Source organism: Pelmatolapia mariae, linkage group LG10_11 (genome assembly GCF_036321145.2).
Source record: "Pelmatolapia mariae isolate MD_Pm_ZW linkage group LG10_11, Pm_UMD_F_2, whole genome shotgun sequence".
NCBI classification, from domain to species: domain Eukaryota; kingdom Metazoa; phylum Chordata; class Actinopteri; order Cichliformes; family Cichlidae; genus Pelmatolapia; species Pelmatolapia mariae.
This window is the reverse complement of record NC_086236.1, coordinates 63324659-63346738: the sequence shown is the minus strand read 5'-3', so window position 1 is coordinate 63346738 and position 22080 is coordinate 63324659. Positions and strand designations below refer to the sequence as shown.

General features: G+C 38.9%; 1 protein-coding gene across 1 annotated transcript; it reads left to right on the top strand.

Annotated features, from left to right (window-relative positions):
- The first annotated feature begins 1292 nt into the window (after positions 1-1292).
- si:ch211-1i11.3 (mitogen-activated protein kinase kinase kinase 5) lies at positions 1293-21879 on the top strand. The gene is made up of 28 exons (XM_063485734.1): positions 1293-1738; positions 1842-1981; positions 2521-2708; positions 2880-3048; positions 3457-3563; positions 3747-3917; positions 4013-4125; positions 4882-5041; positions 5183-5333; positions 5539-5643; positions 5969-6018; positions 6611-6706; positions 8998-9082; positions 10806-10939; positions 11350-11477; positions 12272-12408; positions 12508-12613; positions 12723-12880; positions 13471-13657; positions 13753-13921; positions 14209-14374; positions 16852-17037; positions 17177-17282; positions 17533-17776; positions 18035-18147; positions 19286-19383; positions 19496-19572; positions 19695-21879. Exons 1-28 carry the CDS (start codon positions 1399-1401, stop codon positions 19789-19791), a joined length of 3981 nt encoding a protein of 1326 aa, XP_063341804.1. The 5' UTR covers positions 1293-1398; the 3' UTR covers positions 19792-21879.
- Positions 21880-22080: the final 201 nt, after the last annotated feature.

Below are 22080 nucleotides of genomic sequence, written 5' to 3'. Positions count from 1 at the left end.
CAGAGATGCTTCTTGACAGTTTAGCTTGTATATGCTTTATGTGAGGTTTCCGGCAGATTTTGTTATCTATTATCACACCCAGAAATTTTGTATGAGAAACTTGCTCTACTTCAACATTATTTATTAACAATTTTGCTCCAGCATCTTTTTTACAATTTCCAAATAACATATAACATGTGATGAAAAACGTAGCCCTAGCTTACATTGTGCTTCTTATCACCAATGGACTGTTGGTGGCATTGCTTTATCCAGACTCACAAAGGCTGGTATGTCCTTCTTTCCCACTCTATCCTTTTGAACGTTAAACCCTGTTCAATAGGATTTAAAAGGTTTTTAACCCTAAACTTTTTTTAATCGCATTAAAATTGAGTTGATAAAGAAAGGAGAATTAGGAAAGGTAAACCACTCCACAATAAGGCCCGATGGATGGATGCAAACTGCATTTCGTTGCCTTGTACTTGTGACATGTGCAATGACAATAAAGTTGAGTTCTATTCAATTCTATTCAAATTCCAAAAACTACTGCGTACTTACAATGTAAGATGTCGAAATGTTGTTTATTTTCCGCTAAATAACCAGGAAATTACACTGTACTGCATAATTGCTTGTGCACTACATATATTACAGTATATTTTTTCCTTGTTTCCTGGAAAAAATTACTTGTTGCTCCCTTATTCTGCTATACCTGTCTTTAAATATTTATTTATAATTACTTTCTAATTTCAAATAAAACACGCTGAAATTCCATTTAATCACGGGGAAATTACGCCCTTGGTAGTGTGCCGTATTATAAAGTGTTACCAAAATGACTGTAAATTTCAGAAATCCTTCTAAAATAAATAAAAGAATCTCATGAATCACTTTGTTCTTTGTTTTGTTTTGTGTTTTTTTTGTGCTAATAATACATAATATCTGTAAAAAAAAAAAAAGAAAAAAAAAAGTACCACCTAAACTCGCGTGTGCCATACAAATTGAAAGCTGCACACTCCGTCATCTGAAAAGTAAGTCCATGTGGTCTGTTGGTCAAACACCCACAACTGCGCCATCACCGGAGCGCCAAGGGTGCTCTGTTGACACTACATTGGGACTGCGAGAATTTTGTTTTACTTAGATTTCTCAGACTCGTGCTCCTCATAGAGGACAAGAAGGACTTGCTGGGTCCTACTGCAGAGGTCATGCGAGAGTAGATAGGTGAATATCCTCACAACACCAGCGGGCGGAGCAGGGCGGAGCCGACGTGGGCGGGTCAAATGGAGACGAGCTGTGGGAATGTTAGTGGATATGTGGTAAGAGATCGGATCTACCTTGATCAGCGGCGCTGTTATGTTGCTATTGGAAGTTGTCCCTACTAAAGGGCATGCTTTGAGCTTTAGCTGCGGAACAAACGCGAAGTAAATAATGTACACGACAGAGCGCAGGCGAATGAGCCTGCGAGACTCAAAGAGGAAGGATCCAGTACGGGTGTCAGCGGGAAGTTTGTGGCAGGACTCTTTGGCGTTAGAGCTGAGCGCCAGCAACGGCTCGGGTAAACAGATCGTTTCTCCGCGGAGTCGAACCAGAGCAGTGTCAGTGGCATACATTGTCAAAGAGGACGCGTCAGTGCCGCACACCGAAGAAAACTTATCACTGAAGTGTCTGAAGGAAGCCTGCGCGGACGCACACGCTCTTCTCAAAACGATTTCATTTGACAGAATTTCCCAAGGCACTACAGACATTCTGGATAGTTTCTACAATGCAGGCAAGTGACGGCATGCAGACTGTAGGGTAATGTAGCGGATATATGAGCACAGAATTATACCAAATTACGCAAGTTTACTTTTATAATCCCCCCCCCCTTACAGATGTTGCAGTGGTGGAAATGAGCGACACCTTTTGCCAGCCTTCCCTTTTCTACCATCTTGGAGTGAGGGAAAGTTTCAGCATGACTAATAACATCATTCTGTATTGTTCTAAGCAAGATAGTGATCTGCAAGCTCATAAGGTAACACATGCTCCCATCTATTGTTACATATTGTTCATTTTATACAGTCTCATGTGCTGGAAATGGAAAATAGTTCACTACAGCACCTCTAAAGTACATGTTTGTAAACAGGCCTTGCTTTTCTACTGCAACTACGGTGGGATATTTTCCTGAAGGGCTAAAATATTGTTGTATCTACATTTGATTTAGAGATGGACCTTATTTAACAGCAAAACACCAGTTAGGGTTAAAACTTTAATCTGTGCATTGTACTTAATGTGAGTGAGAGAGATGGAGCCAAAAATAAAAAGCTATAGCAATTGTTATGCAATGTAAAGCAAGCTATGGCTGCCATTAATTCATATTTTCATTACTGAATAAGTGTACATATTACCTTGTTAAAATAATTTCAGTGCATTCATAACAAAACTTTAGCCTTGAAGTCATTTGTACAACACACCTGTGACTGCTTTGTCTAGTGTCAAATGATGCTGCGGTTCCATTGTGGTCATGCAAGCTGTCCCAGCGTGATATTTGATGCATCTATTGTTGTCCTGCAGGAGCAGTGCGGAAGTTACACCTTCATCCCATATGTAGTGTCACCTCAGGGCAAAGTGTTTGCCTGTGACGTTGCCATGATGACTTGTATCAAAGACCTGATGCAACCTAGTTTCCAGCTGGAGCCGCTGCTCATCCCCCTGGTTGAGAAACTGGTGCACCTGCTGAACAATGTGCACATTCAGTCCAGGTCAGACATAAACTTTAGCAGGGTGTGGTTAAACATTATTACTTATTTAAACATTATTATACAGTGAATGCATGTTCTTGAGCTTCCCACGTATGCAATGTCACTTAGCGTGTTTACAAAGGATTGTGAAATTCTGGAATGTAACACCTACTCTGGACTGTCTGCTGATAGTGAGTACTTCCGGGAGTCAATCAGGCATGAGATTCGCATGGCACGGGAGCGGTTCAGCGGCAGAGCCTTGAGCGAGGAGTTAAATCACATCCAGCAACGCCTGGATAGTGTAGATCTGCTTTCTCCGGATATTGTAATGAACCTATTGTTGTCCTACAGGGACGTTCAGGTATGCATTTATAAATCTGTGTGTCTAAACTAGTGATTATTTATTAACATATTATTTTATGTTATTGAATTCAACAAAACAGCATATTGTTGCCAGAACTCAAACAGTTTTAACATTATTATGATCATATGATTGCATATCTATGTTTAGCCATATTTCATTATGAAAGAGCTACTGTTCAATTTGGGAGCCTTCACAAGTATTTGTATCAACAAAGAAGATCAGATTGTATGTTTAGTGAGCATATGAGCATTAACAAAAATAGCTATGGGGGGTAAAATTATTCACAATTGTTTGTGAATAGTAATATGTTTTATATAATAAACTTCAATGTAAATTATTAAAAGTTGTCAGGTGTGATTCAAGCATGATAATCATTATATTTCACTCTCTTCCACTTTTTCTCAGGATTACGATGCCATGATAAAACTGGTGGAGACTCTGGACAACCTGCCTATGTGTCAGGTGGCGAAGCATCAGAATATCAAGTTTCACTATATATTTGCTCTAAACAGGTACCAACATGACTGCTATTGTATCTTGAGCTTGTCAGTATAGTTCTGTTGACCTCTTTGGTTCACACTAGGTGCTTTTGTGTCATTGTCAGTTTGCAGAGATTTTTTAGAAAATTCATATTCGCCCAAGATATGAAGTTCTTTATCATCACAGTGGTCTGTTATGACATATACCCATCCTAGGAGGAATCAGCCCGGAGATCGTGAAAAGGCTTTGAAAGAAATTCTGCCAATTGTGGAGTCAGGGAACAAGGTGGCATCAGACGTCTACTGCCTGTGTGGACGCATCTACAAGGACATGTTCATGAGCTCAGCGTTCACTGATGAGTCCAGCAGAGACCAGGCCTGCTATTGGTATGCCAAGTTTGGCCATACAAAGTTTTCCACATTTGAGAAAAGTGGCATTTATGTCATGTTTTCCAGACTGTTTCTTTTATATAACTTGCCAGGTATGGGAAAGCCTTTGAGACAGAGCCAACTCTTCACTCGGGCATCAACAATGTGGTCCTCCTGATAGCAGCTGGCCATGAATTTGAGACGTCTATAGAGTTGCGCAAACTAGGTGCTCTCTGTTTTTTACCTTTCCATCAGAGAAGACTTCATATCTGTGGATTTATTGTGTCATGCATTGAATTTGATCATTGAAATGCATTTTTTGATGTTTTAAATGTCTGAGATGATGTGCAGTGCCAGAAAATATATTATTAGGATTCACCATAAGCTCAGTCAAAATTAGATTAATACTAAACATTTATTAGTTGTGTTTTAAAACTTATTTCTTGTTACACAAACTTTGAAAAGTAGACCATGTCATTAGTGCGATAAATGAGCCATAGGATATGAGTCACATAATTGTAATACTCATTAATCCCATTCAGTGAACACTGCACCTTTATGAATGGGGAGATTGTCATCCTGGAAGAGCGCACATCCTGGAAGAGAGGATAGAAATGTTTGCTTTAATTCTTGTCTCCAACTTGTCAAATATACCCCAAACTGTCCCAGTAAAATGCCACAGCTCACAGAGCCACCAGAGCCTATCACTGAAGGGAGTAAAGATTAAGTTGTTTTTTCCTGTAATTTCTCACCCATTTGTGAGAAAATGCATTTCATTATGCTGTACACATCATATCATGTTGTTTTCAGTTGTTGGCCAATCATGTTTTGACAGTGCATAGTATTATAAAGGCATATTACGTTGTATTCAATTATTTATTTTGTTCTTAGGCCATAAATGAGCTTGTAACTGTGGTCAGGGTCATCCTCTGTTGATTTGTTAGTAACCTCTTTTGTTCTGTTTTATGATGTCAATGTCTAGGTGTGACTTTAAGCACCCTGCTGGGTAGAAAGGGTAGTCTGGAGAAGATGAAGGACTACTGGGATGTAGGTTTCTACCTTGGAGCAAACATTCTTGCAGGTGAATACAGGAAAGTCATTGAGGCCTCTGAGAAGCTCTACAGACTCAAGGCCCCTGTTTGGTGAGACTTAATCATCCATTGTTGATGAGCAGTGTCAAGGTGTTTAATCAGTTACTAAGCCACATGTATTTTTATATGATTGTTTTTATTAAAAGTGTGAAAAGCAAATAACAAATAACTGACGAGTTCAATTTCTGTTAGGTATGTGGCATCTATTATGGAGACATACATCATGTACCGTCGGTTTGCCAAGTTACCTGAAGTGAGATCTCCTAAACAAGATACAGTGGACTTCTGGATGGAGCTGCTTTTGCAGACCTGTAAACCCACTGCCTCATCAAACTGTTGTCCAGTAAGACCAAACACCTTACCGTAGCAGTAAATAATAAACAGGACACTCATCTTCTCATGGAGTAACTATTAATCAGGATTCAGTTCTGCTCATTTGGATTGTAAAGTTAACACGTAGCAAAGCAGGAGATTCCCTGCCATTAGAAATGCATTAAACAGCCACGTAGATGTTTAAAATAGATAGTACTGGAACTGGTGTTTTTCAGGTGCTCATTCTGGAGCCCAGTAAAGTCTTCCAACCAGCTATTGTGTCTGTGAACGAGGAGGACCAAAGTCGCACTGTCCAGCTAAAACACGCCACACGCTTAAAGGTATGTAAACTGTCTGGGTCCCCACTCTTTGAGCCACTCTCTGATTGGAATACATTTGACTCTTTGAACAAGTCATACATACGCGTGTATGAATGTATATCATATTGTGTAATAAATAAGTTTTCTGTCTGAGTGTACAGTCAGCTGGGTGAGTAGTCATGTTCTTTTAGAGTCACTGTGCATTTAAAACATCAGTATTTGTTTCTTTTATTCTTGCATATGTATTTATTAGTATGTAAAAACTGGTTTACTGTGTGTGACAAACTCTGTATTAGCTGTAAAACACACTTTTAACCTGTGTCTAAATTTGTATTTAATTCTGCAGAAGGGCTTAAACCAATGGACTTTCCAAGCATCTGAAATTCGGGGAGTGAGGTAAAATAGAGCAGAGCATGTGAGCTTTTTGTTGATTCCTCTGTGTCTGCAGGTCAGTGTTACTGTGTACTTCAGCTGTGTCCCATCTACCAGACAAATATTCCAGAAAAAGTCATCTGCTGGGTGACTTAACAATAAATCGTTTTATTAGGTTGTGGTATCATAGGGGGGATGATGAAAAACACATTTTCTATTAGAGCCTAGTGGGGCCTTGCTCTTTATCACTAATACTTAATACATTTGATTTACTTTTATTTACCTATAGCTCACACTGAATTAGAAACAATAGCTGTCTCCTTCAATAAATGGCCTGTATTTTTTATTTGTATAGCGCTTTACTAGTCCCTTAGGACCCCAAAGCGCTTTACACATCCAGTCATCCACCCATTCACACACACATTCACACACTGGTGATGGCAAGCTACATTGTAGCCACAGCCACCCTGGGGCGCACTGACAGAGGCGAGAACAAATAAGGGTTAAGAGATACAGCCTGTGATGTCGTCTGTGTCAGTTTTATGTTCAACATATTCAAACATAAAGGTTTGCCTGTTTGAATGATTAAAACCTGTTTACGTCTTTCTCATTGCAGTGCTTCAAAGATTGATGAGCGGAGCTGCTTTCTGTATGTCCACTACAACTCGGATGATTTCCAGCTCTGCTTCCCATCTGAGATTCACTGTAAGGGGTGAGTGATTAACACTTGTGTGAGATCATGTGAATGACATCCTCGCAGATCAACTGATTTGCTAGATAAGATCTAACAGGTTATGAGTACAGGGTGCAGAAAAACAGTTGGCATGCAAATGAAAGTAGTCAATGACTGGATGTTATTACTTGGTATGAGTCATATTTCCTGTACTGTCCTTACTTTCTTTTCAGAAACCTCTTGACATAATTTAGAAGAAAAAAAAAACATCCCAGCTGAAGTAACATCTAGTACTGCACTACCACACAAGTTTCAGTTTGCTGTCTGCTGCCATATTTTTTATAGTTTTTGACAGAAGCTTATATTCACTCATGACTGGCATGAATATCAAGTTAATTTAGAGTTTTTAATGGTTTCTTTCTCCTGTTCTTTTTCCAAGGGTGGAATGACTGTAGAACATGCATCTCGAATGACTTTTAAAAAAATCTCAAATTGAATGAAGAAATTTGAATTTATGTTAGATATTCTTTAATTCACACAAGGTGAGAAATGTACATATAGGCTCATATACACATTCACGCACTTAAATCTTTTAATAAGTTGCACCGAAGGTCTTTTAACTTGACAAGAACAAGGTCTTAACTTCTTGTTAGTGATCATGATTGACTATAACTAGTAGTTTCTCTTTGGTAGTAAGAATTTATTTGACAGCATTCACTGGATTGACCAATACTCAGAACAACAGGAAAGTCTTAGGAGCTCAGTGACGACCTAAGAAGGAGAGTTTTAGATTTAACCAATTTGAGGAGGCATTTCTAAAAAAACTGCAGATTCAGACAATTGTTTCTAAGTAAAGCTTATTTACATAAGCTTATTTGGATGGTCCTGAAGAAGACTCAAGCTGTCACCCTCAAATGAGAGGAAATTATTTAGGCTGTTTAGGAACAGCTAAGGAACTACTAAACACTTTCCAAAATAAATGGAGTTTTACATCACCATGAAGTGAGTGGGTTACAACCAGGAAAAAGTCCCTTCCCCAGACTAAAAACCTTCAAGCTTTGCTGAAATTTGCGGCTGCAAATATGGACAAGCCAAATGCCTTCTGCAGAAGGCTTTTACACTTAAATGGCCACAATGACAAGAGGTATGTTTGGAGGAGTATAGGAGAGGCTTTCAATCCTAAGGACACTGTACCAGCTGTCATAACACAGTGTCATGGTAGTGGTAGCATCATGCTCTAAGGCTGTTTTGCTACCAGTGGTACCAGTACATTGCAAAAAGTGGATGGAATCATTCTTTAACTTCACCATATTTGGGTGTCCCAGCAAGACAATGATCCCAAACACACAAAGCTGGTTTTAGAAGGGATAAAGCAGGCTGACAAAACTTTTGAATGGAGTTCCCAAAGTACTGACCTTAACCGTAATGAAAAGTTGTGGCTTGAAAGCCAGGTTCATACCAGGAAACCAACCAATTCAAATGAACTCTAGCACTTCTGCCAAGAAGAGTGGTCATATATCCAGCCAGAATTATGCCAGAAGCTTGTACCAAAATTGTCTGGTCAACCAAATATTAGTGGGGGATGTACAGTATGTATGTATGTGTAGCCTGGATGTTTAATTTTCACACTGTTTGGATGAGAGAAAATCCAAAATGAATTCAAAAATTCTGCACCCACTTATTGCTTTTTAAAGTTATGTATGCTGTGCAATCATTCCACCCTGGAAAAGAGAATAGTTTAATGAAATCGATTACAGCCCAATATGATCAAACATCCATGCCCATTATGAGTGTATATGAATTTCTGACCATAGCTGCATATAATATGAGTAAACTCAGTTTGTTTGTTTTTTTCCTATTGACACACTGCCAGATATAGCATCCTGCTTTTCCTGTTTTCACTGGTATGTTTTCTTTTAAACAAATTAAGTAAAAATGAAACAAACTGTGGTAAATAGAACTAATGAGAGATTACTTATAAGCAAAATATCCACATATTCTAATTTCAGTCTCACATCAACCTTTTCTATCACTTGTTTTTTTTTTTTTTTAATGACCAGAGACAATATCAGGCTTCTCATTCACATCTATTCAAATTTGATCAGCCATTGCAAATAAATATGAATTTTGTTGTAGCTACTTGCAGTTGTGCATTTTGGTGTGTGTGAACCAGTGTGGCTAACAGCCAAAAACCTATCAATCTGTTTATAAGTAAATCCCTCAGCAGAAATCTACAGGGACCTCTTCACTTGAGCTGATGTTTACTGAAAGTATATTTAAATTTATGCTCCAGTGAGAAATATTTTTATGTATGTCTCTTCTCTACCTAGTTTCTGTGAGTTGGTAAACTCCCTTCTCCAGGAGGCTGAAAACCACGTTCAAGATATAGAACATACACTCGGAGAAATACTAGAGGTCAGTTACAGTTCCTTCTATATCCGGATACAATATGTGTTCTATTTTAGGTCTGTGTTAAAAAAAGTGAATGCCATTTTATTTAGAACTGAGCTACTCTTGCAGATGTGGTTTTACATGTGTTTCACTCTCATAAAACCATGTTTAAAGTTAAAATTTGAAAAGCCAGTGTTATTTATAAAGAATATATCAAATCTATGTCTGTCAGAACTGCCTTAACTCTACATGACAAAGCAAAGTGCTGGAAACATTTCTCTGATATTTTGGTCCATATTGGCATGATAGCGTCACATGGCTGCTGGAGATTTGTCAATTGCACATCCACAATGCAAACATCTTATTTCACCACATCCCAAAGGTGCTCTAGTGCAGCGGTCCCAAAACTTTTTTGCGCCACGGACCGGTTTATGCCCGACAATATTTTCACGGACCGGCCTTTAAGGTGTCGCGGATAAATACAACAAAATAAAACTAGTACCGGTACCGAAAAAAATAAGATTTATTCATAACACACATGAAAAGACCCGAGTTAACGATAAAAACGATAACAGTATAACGCTGAAAACCGATAAAAACCCTGAAAACCATACATTTCACACCTGAGCCTCAACTCTCGCGGCCCGGTACCAAACGACTCACGGACCGGTACCGGTCCGAGGCCCGGGGGTTGGGGACCGCTGCTCTAGTGCATTGAGATATATTAAATCACTTCCACCAGCTTGAACCATTGGTGCAAGGCAAGATGTATCCTTGCCTTTTGCATTCAAAAGAAACTCATATGTTTTGTGTAGTAAGTAGTACTAGTGAGAGAGTAACTGGGTAAACTAGAAAAACATTGGTGGGAAGAAATGCTCAAAATGCTGTTTTGATTCATTTAAGGTGGGGACCCCATGCAAAGTGTAGCCTAGGTTTCCGGTTCTTAGTTTCCTGTTTTAGTGAGTTTTTATTTGAGTTACTGTTGCCTTAGTATCAGCTCAGAGCAGTGTGGACAGTCTCCTCTGACAACTGGCGTTAACAAGCCATTTCTGTCCAGAGAACTACTGCTCACTGGATATTTTCTCTTTTTTGGACCATTCTGTGCAAACTAGACATGGTTGTTCAGGAAAATCCCCGTAGATCAGCAGTTTCTGAAATACTCAGACAAGGCTGGTCTAAATATGAATCATACTGTTTTCAAAATCACTTAAATGACCTATATTCCCCAGTCTGATGCTTGGTTTGAATTTCAGCAGGTAGTCATTTCCATCTCTGCAAATCCCACCATTCTCCGCTGAACTCTGGCATCAACAAGGCGTTTTACCCAGAGAACAGACACTCACTGGATATTTTCTTTTTTCAGATCCTTCTTTGTAAGCCTTAAAGAGGAAAATCTTAGTACGTCACCAGTTTGTGGAATACTCAGACCAGCCTGTCTGGCACCAACGCCCATGCTATTTTTAAAGTCACTTAAATTTCTCCACATTCTGGTGTTCATTTCCTACTTCATCATGTCGTTTTCACCATGCTTGCATAATAAAATGCAATGAGCTGCTGCCATGTTATTGACAGATGACATATTTGCATTAAATATTGATCAGGTATTTGTGAATTCATGAGTATAGTAAAACCTTTAGCAGATGTCGCATTTTGCCTTATTTAAATTTCTGAATGAAGGTCTCCTTAAGTTCCTAAAATTCTGTTTCCATTCACTCTATACTGATTCTTACTGATTCTCATTTTACAGTATATCTATGAGACCAATGAGACTGGTGACAAGGTAATACTTGGTAAAGGAACTTATGGTGTAGTGTACGCTGGAAGGGACCTGAGCAACCAAGTACGCATCGCCATCAAAGAGATCCCCGAGAAGGACAGCACGTAAGAAAACACATATGTTACCCTTCTGATGTTATCGCTTTCAGATTACGCTGTCATCAACAAAATCTGCTCAGTTACAGTAATAATATGATAGCGTTTAGGTAGTGTTAACCACATAAAAAGAAAAATACACTGTTTACTCTAGACAGACGTGGGAAAAAAACCTTCTGTATGTAACAAAATATTTATTGCTTTTGCAAACTTTTAAGGCAGAGGTTTAAGCGATTAAGTCCCCTTAAATAGTTTGTTTATACATCCAAAATCCAAACCTAGTTGTGGTATATTGTTTATAACTCCTATATAATGATGGAAATGAAAAGAGGCCTAAATTAGACAATGCAAATCACTTGTAAAAACACAACTATCTCACAGCAGCAGCAGCAGTACCTTTATTCTTTTGTGTTGATTAGGTATTCTCAGCCCCTGCATGAGGAGATTGCTCTGCACAAGAGGCTTAAACACAGGAATATTGTCCAGTACCTGGGCTCTGTCAGTCAGGATGGTTTCATCAAGATCTTCATGGAAGAAGTACCTGGGGGTAAAAAGATGACCTTTGATCTTCTAACACTCCTAGCAATAAGAGTACCTGTCATTACTAAATCGTAACTGTAATCTAAATCAAAGCTTCAAAAAAGTTTTTCTTTGATTTTTTTTTTTTAAATTTCACATCTGTTTGTGGAAAGAGCTGTTATCACAAATGTAAATTTGTAATGAATCAGTTTGCTCCTGTGTAATCTACAAGCAAATAATTATCCTCTGACGTAATGAAATTAGGTCACGGGGTGGAGCGATGTGGTTTGGGAAATCGGAGACATGGCGTCAAGCACAGGTTCCTGAGAAATTCTTAAACACACACAAGCCTTGATGCTCCCTATAAGTCTGTTTCCTTGCTTTCTGTGTGCTATTTGTCATGGGCTTCAGGGAAATCATGTGACCAGAATTGTAATGCATGTGTGGTTATGTAACATCTACTGGAAGCCAGTTTTAAAGAAGTGGGTGGTTCTGAAGACATCCTGTTCAGTGGAGGAAAATGTTTACAGACAATGGTGTGATTGTGAGAAAAACATCTTGAACCTCTGATTAGAAACGTGCACAGTCCTAATCCATTGCTTTGTTTGATTGTGCCAAATGTAATGGAGAAACAGATGAGAAATGAGCAAAAATTAGTAGTTATTTTAGTTAAGCATGTGATATCATTATTGCATCTTTTTTAAAATTAATAACCTTGTCGGGCGCTGGTTTAGTTCAGTGCGTGAGCAGGTGACCGTATGGCACGTGGCTGGAAATCAGCTGCGCGGGTCACCTTGTGAAATTATACATTTCCTCTTACAGGTAGCTTGTCTTCTCTTTTGCGCTCCAAATGGGGTCCTCTGAAAGACAACGAGCCCACCATCATTTTCTACACCAAGCAGATACTTGAGGGTCTAAAGTACCTTCATGAGAATCAGATAGTCCACAGAGACATTAAGGTGAGCAGATCGCCTTTGGCCTCGTGGCAAATAGTTTTCTGGTCTACTGTGTCTTAAAGTTTAGCTTTGTGGTATTCACTGGTTTTGTTCCTTATGCAGGGTGACAATGTACTGATCAACACTTATAGTGGAGTTTTGAAGATATCTGATTTTGGAACCTCCAAACGGTTAGCAGGGATTAACCCCTGTACTGAAACATTTACTGGTAAGTTGACATTTATGACATTATTAAAAGATTGTTATTATTAAAACATTTTTACATGTGAACTCCTCACAGTAGTCAAACTTTCACTTTTCTGGTGGATTTTCAATAGGAACTCTGCAGTACATGGCCCCTGAGATTATAGACCAAGGGCCTCGGGGTTATGGGAAGCCGGCAGATATCTGGTCTCTAGGGTGCACTATCATAGAAATGGCAACTGGCAAAACACCCTTTCATGAGCTGGGAAGTCCCCAGGCAGCCATGTTCAAGGTAAAAAAAAGGAGATGTGTTTTCTACGGAAGCTAAAAATGCTCACAGTGGACTTTACACATAAGGAAATTTGGCAGATTGCGGCATTGTGGAATGCCTGGAATTATATTTCATGGAACATTCGAGAGACTTTTCCTTTGGACACTTTTATATTTCATGATCATTGTTTATTTCGTTTTTTCAAGTACCAGGTGGATATTAGCTAGATTAGATATGCAAAGTTTTAAATTCAGTTATACTTTAGGTGCATAATTATTTGCACAACACAATTTTGTGTAATTTTGCCTCTGTACACCCTGACAGTGGTGCACATTTTTATATAGTCCCCCCACTACAAAATAACATAACTTAAGTATACAAATTCTTTTTTTTTGGATGAAAAGCATTTGCAGTCAATGATGCACAATCACATCTTGATTCATTGATAATAAAATCCACTGTAATGATGTCCAGAAGTAGAATGACAAAAATTATGTAATTTTCTCAAAACCCATCGACCTAATACATATGAACCCAGCCAAAGAGAGCTATCACAGCACGAGAATCTCAAAGCAGAATGTTTCAATGAACCTTTAAAAATTCCCAACTAGGTTGGCATGTTTAAGATCCACCCCAAGGTTCCAGAGTGCATGTCAGATGAGGCCAAAGGTTTCATCATGAACTGTTTCGTGCCAAATCCAGATGAAAGAGCCACAGCAGCAGAACTGCTTAAGGACCATTTCCTAAAGTCGTCTACGAAGAAAAAAGCTAAAGCTGTTCAGGAATTCCTGTCTATAAGTGAGAAATACACTTAAAATACACACATTTCACCTCTTACCCATTTTTGCTTTCTATAGCAATGATGCAGAGTATCTAAACCCTATTTCTTACAGCTGACTATCAGCGCAGTATGTCTGTGCCTATCTCCATCCTTGTGGAGGATACTGATTCTTACTCTGACTTGGTTGACCTGTCTTGTTCTCTGGACCTGACGAGGTCGCAATCCTCTCTCAGAGCAAAAGAAATCTCAGAGAGCCCACCAAGCACCAACAGCTTCCTGTTGTGAGTAAGATTATTCCTCAAAAGAAACTCAAAGCCTTTTCATTTGTGCACAAACTATGATTATATTGGATCTTACTTTACTGGTAAACCACACTGAGGTTCGTTCTTCACAGTCCTATAACTTGTGAAAAAAGGCTATAATGCAAAATTCCCCATGCCATTATTAAATAATACATCTGATGTGTTACTGATAGCCATATCTACATTTTTCTATCATGTAATGGTTATTTCAGCATGTTTGTGGCTTATTTGTGCCGTTTGTGTTTGTTTGCCTTCAATTTTTCCAGAATACCAGATGACTCCACATCAGACATGAGCAGTTCATCATCAACAGAGGAGAGTACTGGCCTTTTTATGCTGAGAAAGGACAGTGAGAGGAGAGCCACGCTGCACAAAGTTCTCACTGACTACATAAGTCATGTTGTGTCTAGTATACAACAGTCTGTGCCTCAGGTGGGTAAAGAAAAGTTACCACACTGTCAAGTTCTGTTATAGAATTGCTCTTCAATTCTGAGACTGAGATTGATTTTTAGTTCTCTAATAATGAATAGCTCTTTATAATAGAGTATCTGAAAGCTTATCAATATCTGCATGTTTAAACTATTAGGTACACATTGACAGTACAGGGTTGTGCCCCCTTTTGCCCTCAGACTGGTGGGACTCTGTGATACTAATCCCCTCCGAAGGTGCTCTATTTGATTGATATCTGGCCGACACTGACACATTCTTTCATGTTGTTTCCATCTAATTCCATCTAAACCCTAAAATCCAAATATCAAAGCAGAAAAATTAAGACTCTGAGGTTCTGTGAACTGCAGCCTCAGTTTTCTGTTCTTAGCCGACAAAAGTGGTACCTGTCTTTTGCTGTTGTGGCAGTCTGGTCAATCTCCTCTGATCTCTGGCATCACCAAAGAATTTCTACCCAATTTCTGTCTTACACATATTTTCTTTTTATCTGACCATTCTCTGGAAACCCTAGAAATGGTAGTGTAATGGTAGATCCCAGTAGATCAGCAGTTTCTGAAATACTCACACCAGCCTGTCTGGCACCAACATTTAAAAACATTCAAAGACAGTTAAATCACCTTTCTACTCCATTCTGGTGTACGGTTTGAACTTCAGGAGGTCATCTTGATTATTTCTGTATGCCTTAGTTCACTGAATTGGTGACATGTGTTTGGCTGATTAGATAGTTGAGTTAATGAGCAGTTGAGCAAACATACCTAGTAAAGCGCCTGGTGAGTGTATAGGCCATATCAAATGAACCGATTACTTTGTAATCTACTATTAACATATTGCCTTACACCAGAGGTCGGCAACCTGCGGCTCCGGAGCCGAATGCGGCTCTTTAGTCCTTATAGTGCGGTGCCGCGTGGTTTGGGAAAATAAATTAGAAGTATTTAGCTGAAGTGTATTTTATTTATGATAGTTCTTTTTTAACTTGTAGTTCTAAATTGGAAGATTATTGTGATATTGAAATATAAAAATAAATTATATTCTATTATTTTTTTCATCGCTCAAAATAAGCGTCACACTCGCGGAAGCCGGTATACCCGCCGAAACGCCGTGCATTTATCGAGACTTTCAACCCCAGGCAGGCCAATTATGGATCTTCGGATCCACATTATGTCAGCAGCTATTCTCCACCGTGAACTATGTTAAAAACAAACACCGCTCACGCCTCACAGATGACAGCTTACAGTCCTGCGTAAAGATGAAAGTGACTTCGTACAGCCCCGATTTGCAGACGCTGTGCGCAGAGGTTCAGGAGCAGAAGTCCCATTGTAACTACGGCAGACCCGACGATGTTTTCATGAACATGCTTTTCAGCATCTCTTTATTGACCACTTTTCACACACGGTTGCTGTACGCACACAGCCGGCTGTAGCTTTGCAGCTCACAGCCCGACACATACCAACACAACAGCATAGATGGCACAGACATTGAGGCGGGGAGGCGTGATTGCGGGTGCCGCTCAGGTGCATCTGCCTCCCTTGCAGCGGCGCTGCAGACCACGCCCCGCCACACACATTAACCAGGTAAAATACATATTTAGGCAGAATTTTGCAAATATCTATTTTTAATTTTTTAGTAGCATAGTGATTTTCTTCCAATTAATTTTTAAAAGTATAGCACTTCATGGATTTCATAAGCAACACACCTTAGTTGTTCACACAAAGTATAAAGGTGAAAAACAATATATACAGTGTTATCTTCATTTTAGATGTCAAAAAGTATTTGCGGCTCCCAGTGTTTTCTTTTGCGTGGAAACCGGGTCCAAATGGCTCTTTGGGTGTTAAAGGTTGCTGACCCCTGCCTTACACGTATTGCGCCACCAACATTTCAAAACAGAGAAATAGGAATGTAAATGCAAAGAATGTACAAGCAAAGGTTAACTGTTTAGCTAAAACCTGTGGGAGTTTCCCTCATGGGGGGTTCAGTCCTTAAATACTATTAGATTATTATCTTATGTTTGATAAGATGTTTTATTGAGGATAAATAAAGTTTCTATGTTTTTTTCCTTTCTTTCCATCTACTTCTTTCCAGTTATGTACTGTTCTTCTATAAAAACCTTCAGATTTTTCTTTGCATCACAATTTTTAACCATACTTTTAGCATAAGAGTTAATAAAAGATGTTAGTGTATCCCGTTTTATGCATTTAGGTTAGAATTTGATTTGAGCAGAGCATTTTTTTTCTTAAAATCCTGAAATTTTTGTCATTACTAAAGGAGAAATGACCATTAATAGGAACATTGTTATCAATAACAGATACAAATTTGAAATGCCCACCTTTATCACAGTGAAAAAGACCATTACTCTCCAGCTGAAAAGAACTACCGAGAGATGAAATAGATGGGTTTAAATACTTTGAGAACGAGAACCGCAGAATGTATCCTGATTTTTAAAGTCTCCCTTTCTCTGTTAAAAGTATGGTGATGGATCGTCAGTCACTTCAGACCACATCACCAAACTCATTATTTGTTTGCGTGACAACATCCGTTCCCCGGACAGGAAGCAGCTTACCAGCGGCTTGCTGGAGCTTCGAGCTATGCTTGTAGCTGCCTCAGTACCTCTGAACAACCTACAGGTGGTGCTATTTAACTTCCAAGATGCAGTAAGTTACTTCTGAGCCCAAAGCCAGATTTTGCTGGTGATCACACTTCACTTTCAAAATTTCAGGATTTTTTTATTTAGCAATTACATCACAATTGAGAATAAGCCTCCTTACATTCATACAAACCTTCTGACCATAGGTGAAAAAAGTGTTGAAGCAACAAAAGGTGAAACCTCATTGGATGTTTGCTCTGGACAATCTGCTGAGACAGGCAGTACAGGATGCCATAACTGTATTACTGCCAGGTAAAGTAGGCATGTGCTTTATTCCATAATCTGTTTAACATTTTTTGTTGAGTAGAAAGAAACAACAACATAGTGGTAAGAGTGTTTGCCAGAGGAACATTGTCAAGCAGATCTTCAGTTGATATTTCATTGTGTTTACATTTATGTACATTAAATTTATTTATTTTCTTGCCTGTTGATTTTTTAATTTATTTATTTATATTTCTTACTTGTCTGTTTTTCTGATACTAATTTACCCTTTGCCTTTCAGAACTCAAACTCCATCTGCAGTCCTCATTCGAGAGTGAGGACAACACCTCTGAGGAGCTGTTTGCCGATCCAGACACCCCTGTAGCTCTAGTCCCTGACCAGCTGGTGGCACCAGGATACACACAGCAGCCAGATCCAGCAAATGACGTGCTGCCTAGAGCCAACCCTAAACCTGCAGACTTCAACCTTAACACTAACTGGCCCCTCAGCGAGAACCTGAGAGATCTGCGACTGGAGACCAGAAGGTTTATTTTGCCTGTCACCTTTATCGTTCAGAGAATCTACAGGTTTATTAGATTCTCTGAACAAACTACATACATACATAAAATACATTTTTATTTTTATTTTTTGTTTTCTCAGCTTTCTTTTCATATCCCCCTCATATTTCCTGTAAAATAGAATAATCGTGACTGACATTCCTATTAGGTGTACACAGTGATTCATTTAATTTTGGGTTGCAGGGCTTTCTGCTGAGTGTTAAGGCTATTTGTGTTGTGTTTCAGACTGCTGAATCATCTAAGCGAGAAGGAGACAGAGTATCAGGAGCTACTGAGGAACTCTCTCTGGAGAAAACAACAGCAAATAGACGCACTGAGGAAAGAATCAGTCAATGAGGGTAATGTTGTTTTAATGCCAAAACTTGTTACATCTTACGAAATACTAGCACAGTAACTGCTGTGTTACAGTAAGCGCTTCTTTCCCCACTGACCTCTTTTCACTCCCCGCTCCCGCATGTCATTAATTTTTTTGTCATCTCTCTCTCATAATGTGTATTTTTTCCTGTCTATCCCTGCTCCCTTCTCTTTCCCCTCACCCTCCAGCTGGTCATGGCAGATGGGTGCCCCTCCCTGAGCCTGGTTCTGCTGGAGGTTTTTTCCTGTTAAAAGGCAGTTTTTCCTTCCCACTGTCGCAAAGGGCCCACTCATGGGGGACTACTTGATTGTTGGGGTTTTCGCCAATACTATGGGCTTTACCTTACAGTACACAGGGAATTGAGGTGACTGTTATTGTGGATTTGTGGTTTATAAAGAAGCTTGAACTGAACTGAATTGTGTCTGTGATCGTGCCTTTTTCTGCAAGCTGAGTTGTGCCAAATAAAGGCAGCCAGCTTTATTTTCCTGATTTGAAATATTTACAAAAGGCTATATCATTGAAGTGTATTCCCCTGATTTGCTATATCCTGAACTAAATTAGACTTGAATCTGAACCATTCCTTTAGATGATGAAATTTTCTTGAATATTTGAATATTCTGTTTGTACACCACAATCAAACCTCTAAATCCTAGAAAATTAATTCAAGTTTTGTGATTTTTTTCTACTAGATATGAGACAGTAAACAAAGATGTTTAATAGTTATTTGAGGAGCACTGAAGTTATTCTCTTGCCTGTTATCTGACAAACATCAACACAAACTGCGACATGAACAGTATCATAGGAAGGGACCAAGCCTTCTTTGGATTATCAGTACACTCAGTGATTCTAATCACTATTTCTTAACATCTGCGCCAAGCAATCCCTACCACACCTTAGCTACAGGCTGATGGCGGATTTCTGCCTGACTAGTTGCCGTCAGAGGCGTTGGCTGCCAGATCAGCTGCTAATGTGCTCAAACTTGACTTTGTTAGTTTGTATAATGATTATACGGGCTGGCTGCCGAAGACGCTTTTGTTGTGTGTAACATTAACACCATTAAATACTCCATGTGTTTATGAGTGTCAGACAAAACCTAATGGTTGTAACTCTGTGCATTATAGATGTGGAGTTGGCTTCACAGAAAAGCTCCAGACCAGAGAAGAAAGCCTTAGCACGCTGGCTAAAGACTGTCCCCGTAGATCAAGACACTATCAACAAGGTAAATTCAGCAAAAGCTCAACTTTGCCTTTTTTTTTTTTACACCCCTAAGGCTGCTTGGTGTTACTCATCCACCTGGTATTAATCCACACCTCTGTGATCCTGTTTTCCAGTTGCTCTCTCATGAGTTCACCTTGGACAGTCTCCTCCGTATGGCCGCCAAGGATGACTTGATGTACTGTGGAATAAGGTGAGCTGCCTCCACGCATCACCCCCTCAAAACACAAAGTCTACACCATTATTTTAAGTTTCATCATAAGTTTAAGCAAAGTGACATTGCACATGAATGTGAGTCCACTGTTGCTGTTGCAGAGGCGGCATGCTGTGTCGAATCTGGGCAGCTGTAACAGCTTTCCGGAAGACCCAGCTCAGCACGCACAATGAGGACAGCGAGGACACCCTTCTTTAATGGCTGCTGATGTAACACATCAAAGGGCAGGTTCATAGACAGGCTGGCCCTGTGTGTGGTCTGGAGGAACAGAGGCATTTCAGGTTGCTGATGTAAAGCAGATTAAATTTTAAATACATTTTTAGACTGTGAATGTACTATAAAGGAGCATCAGAAGCTTTTTACTGAAAAGCTAGGTCATGTCAGAATTTTATTTTGTTATATTATATTTTTACATTTTATCAGTGTGTCAGAAGGTAGAGCTTTAATTGTATCTTTAGAATATATTTTTAAAGGGGGATTTAATTGGTCTTATACATTTCATCTAGTGACGCTGTTTTCCTGTTTCACGGAAAGCTAAGCAGGATTTGAAGTTATTAGAGACTATCTATAAGACTAACCTGTATTCCTTGTTTGGAAAACAAATGTTATTTGTACTATAAGCCCTTTTAAATTCATTCAAATAATAAACAGGAAGCATTTTTTTAACAGTCATTCAGACTGGCTTGTTATCTCCACACAGTCCTTTGTTTCTAACATGGAGAACGTTTTTTTCAGGGTGTGATGTAGCATGGAAGAAGTGATGTAGTGGTGAACAGTCTTTAAATTCCACACGTGTTTCCTCATCTGTTTTCACTGTGTTGACGTCTCCTTAGAGACAGTGACGTGAACTTTGTGTGTGCGTTGGTCGATATGTGTGATGCATGTGTCTGAAAAGGTCTATTGTATGACTTTTTGCTGTTCTGGGTGGTTTCATGCTGTCTAGTACTTAGTTCTTCAGTTTATGAAAAAGAGTTAAATTTTAAGTCTAAACATGAGAAACTGGGCTAGAGTAAAATGACGAGACTTAAAAAATTTGACCTAAAACCCTGAATGGAAAAAGTAGAAGATGGATGAATGGATTGGTGGATAAATTCGCAAGTGCCAAAATTTAACAGCCGTTCTACTCGTAAAGGCTGAACACTTTTAACTTTTCTGATGCTAATAATTGACTCATCTCTGTCAAACCGAAAACCAGGCTAATTGGTGCCTACACATAAAATTATAAAATTATATCTGAGTGCTGCAAGCTTGCATTTTTCCCCACCTGAAACGTTACAAAATTGCATTTAGGAGGAGATGAATTTAAGACAGTCTGAAAGACTAAGAATGCTAACATAAAAGTACCTCTACTGAACATAAAGGCAAAGAAAAACTGAAGTAAGCAAAGGTTGTCAACCAGTAGGGGTCATTGCTGACACAATGCTGGAGACAAAATGGGACAAAATTGATCTCTTTGGACTGTGTGGCAAAGGAAACCTTGCACAGGGAAGAATCTGCAAAGTCAGAATGGAAAGGCAGTCCTCTCTGGAGATCTGTGGATACCTCCTGCATAGAGGTTTAAGAGAAAATTCCTTAATGAAGAATAAAAAGAAAATGAAAAAAAATGTGATTTGTGTCTGTGAGGTGTGCCCACAGATTTCCATATATATCAGTTAGTGCTTTTTACAGACTTAAGTCTGAAGAAACGTAAAGTTGGATTGCTCTAGGCTATCTTTTAACTTTTATTAACCGTACTAGTATTTAAAAAATGGATGAATCCACTATCAGAACATCTAACTATAATTACAATTTTCTATGGTATACTTGCAATATTAAACACTACCGAGATACTAATTAAAATCCACTGTAGCTCATATCACTCGTACTATAATTCAAAACTGGCATTTCCCTTTCCTGTGTTCACAGATTTATGATATGCTGTATTCATTCGTTGTCATAAGGTCTGAAAAGCTCTCCACAGACTTGGCCAAAATACTGATTACGTCTGTCTGGCAGTAAAGATCAAAAGCTCTGATTTACCTTTGCAATAATTTAAGGGGCTCAGCAAATCGGAAGGTGTATCAGTAAATCAAGTAAGGCATCTTTCTCTTGTGTCCTTGGATGCTGTCTCAGAGAAAATTAATCGCCCTGCTCGAGTATTATCAACCAGTTTTAACAAATTTGACCATCTCCTATCTCCAGATGCTTGCTACCTATTATTTGTTTATCAAAGCATGCAAGATACACAAAGAAGCATCCTCTTTATAGTTGATATTTAAAATATGTATTTATAACTTTTGTATTCACCTCGACTTTTAAATAAATCTGTTTTTGAGATTTGAGTGTTCAAATGTAATTCTTTTAGGTAAAATGACAAAAGGTGGTTGCTGTTATGTCTGGCACACTAACACTCACATGAATTCTTAACAGTGAGTCACATTGCCTTAAAGAAACAACACAGGCAGCAGTGGCCATATTAGATTCATTTCCTGATACCCATAATTGAAT

Coding starts and splice junctions, on each gene's coding strand:
- si:ch211-1i11.3 (XM_063485734.1), top strand. CDS start 1,399: ATGTACACGACAGAGCGCAGGCGAATGAGCCTGCGAGACTCAAAGAGG. Junction 3,564..3,746: donor TATATATTTGCTCTAAACAG/GTACCAACATGA, acceptor TACCCATCCTAG/GAGGAATCAGCCCGGAGATC. Junction 6,019..6,610: donor TCTGAAATTCGGGGAGTGAG/GTAAAATAGAGC, acceptor TTCTCATTGCAG/TGCTTCAAAGATTGATGAGC.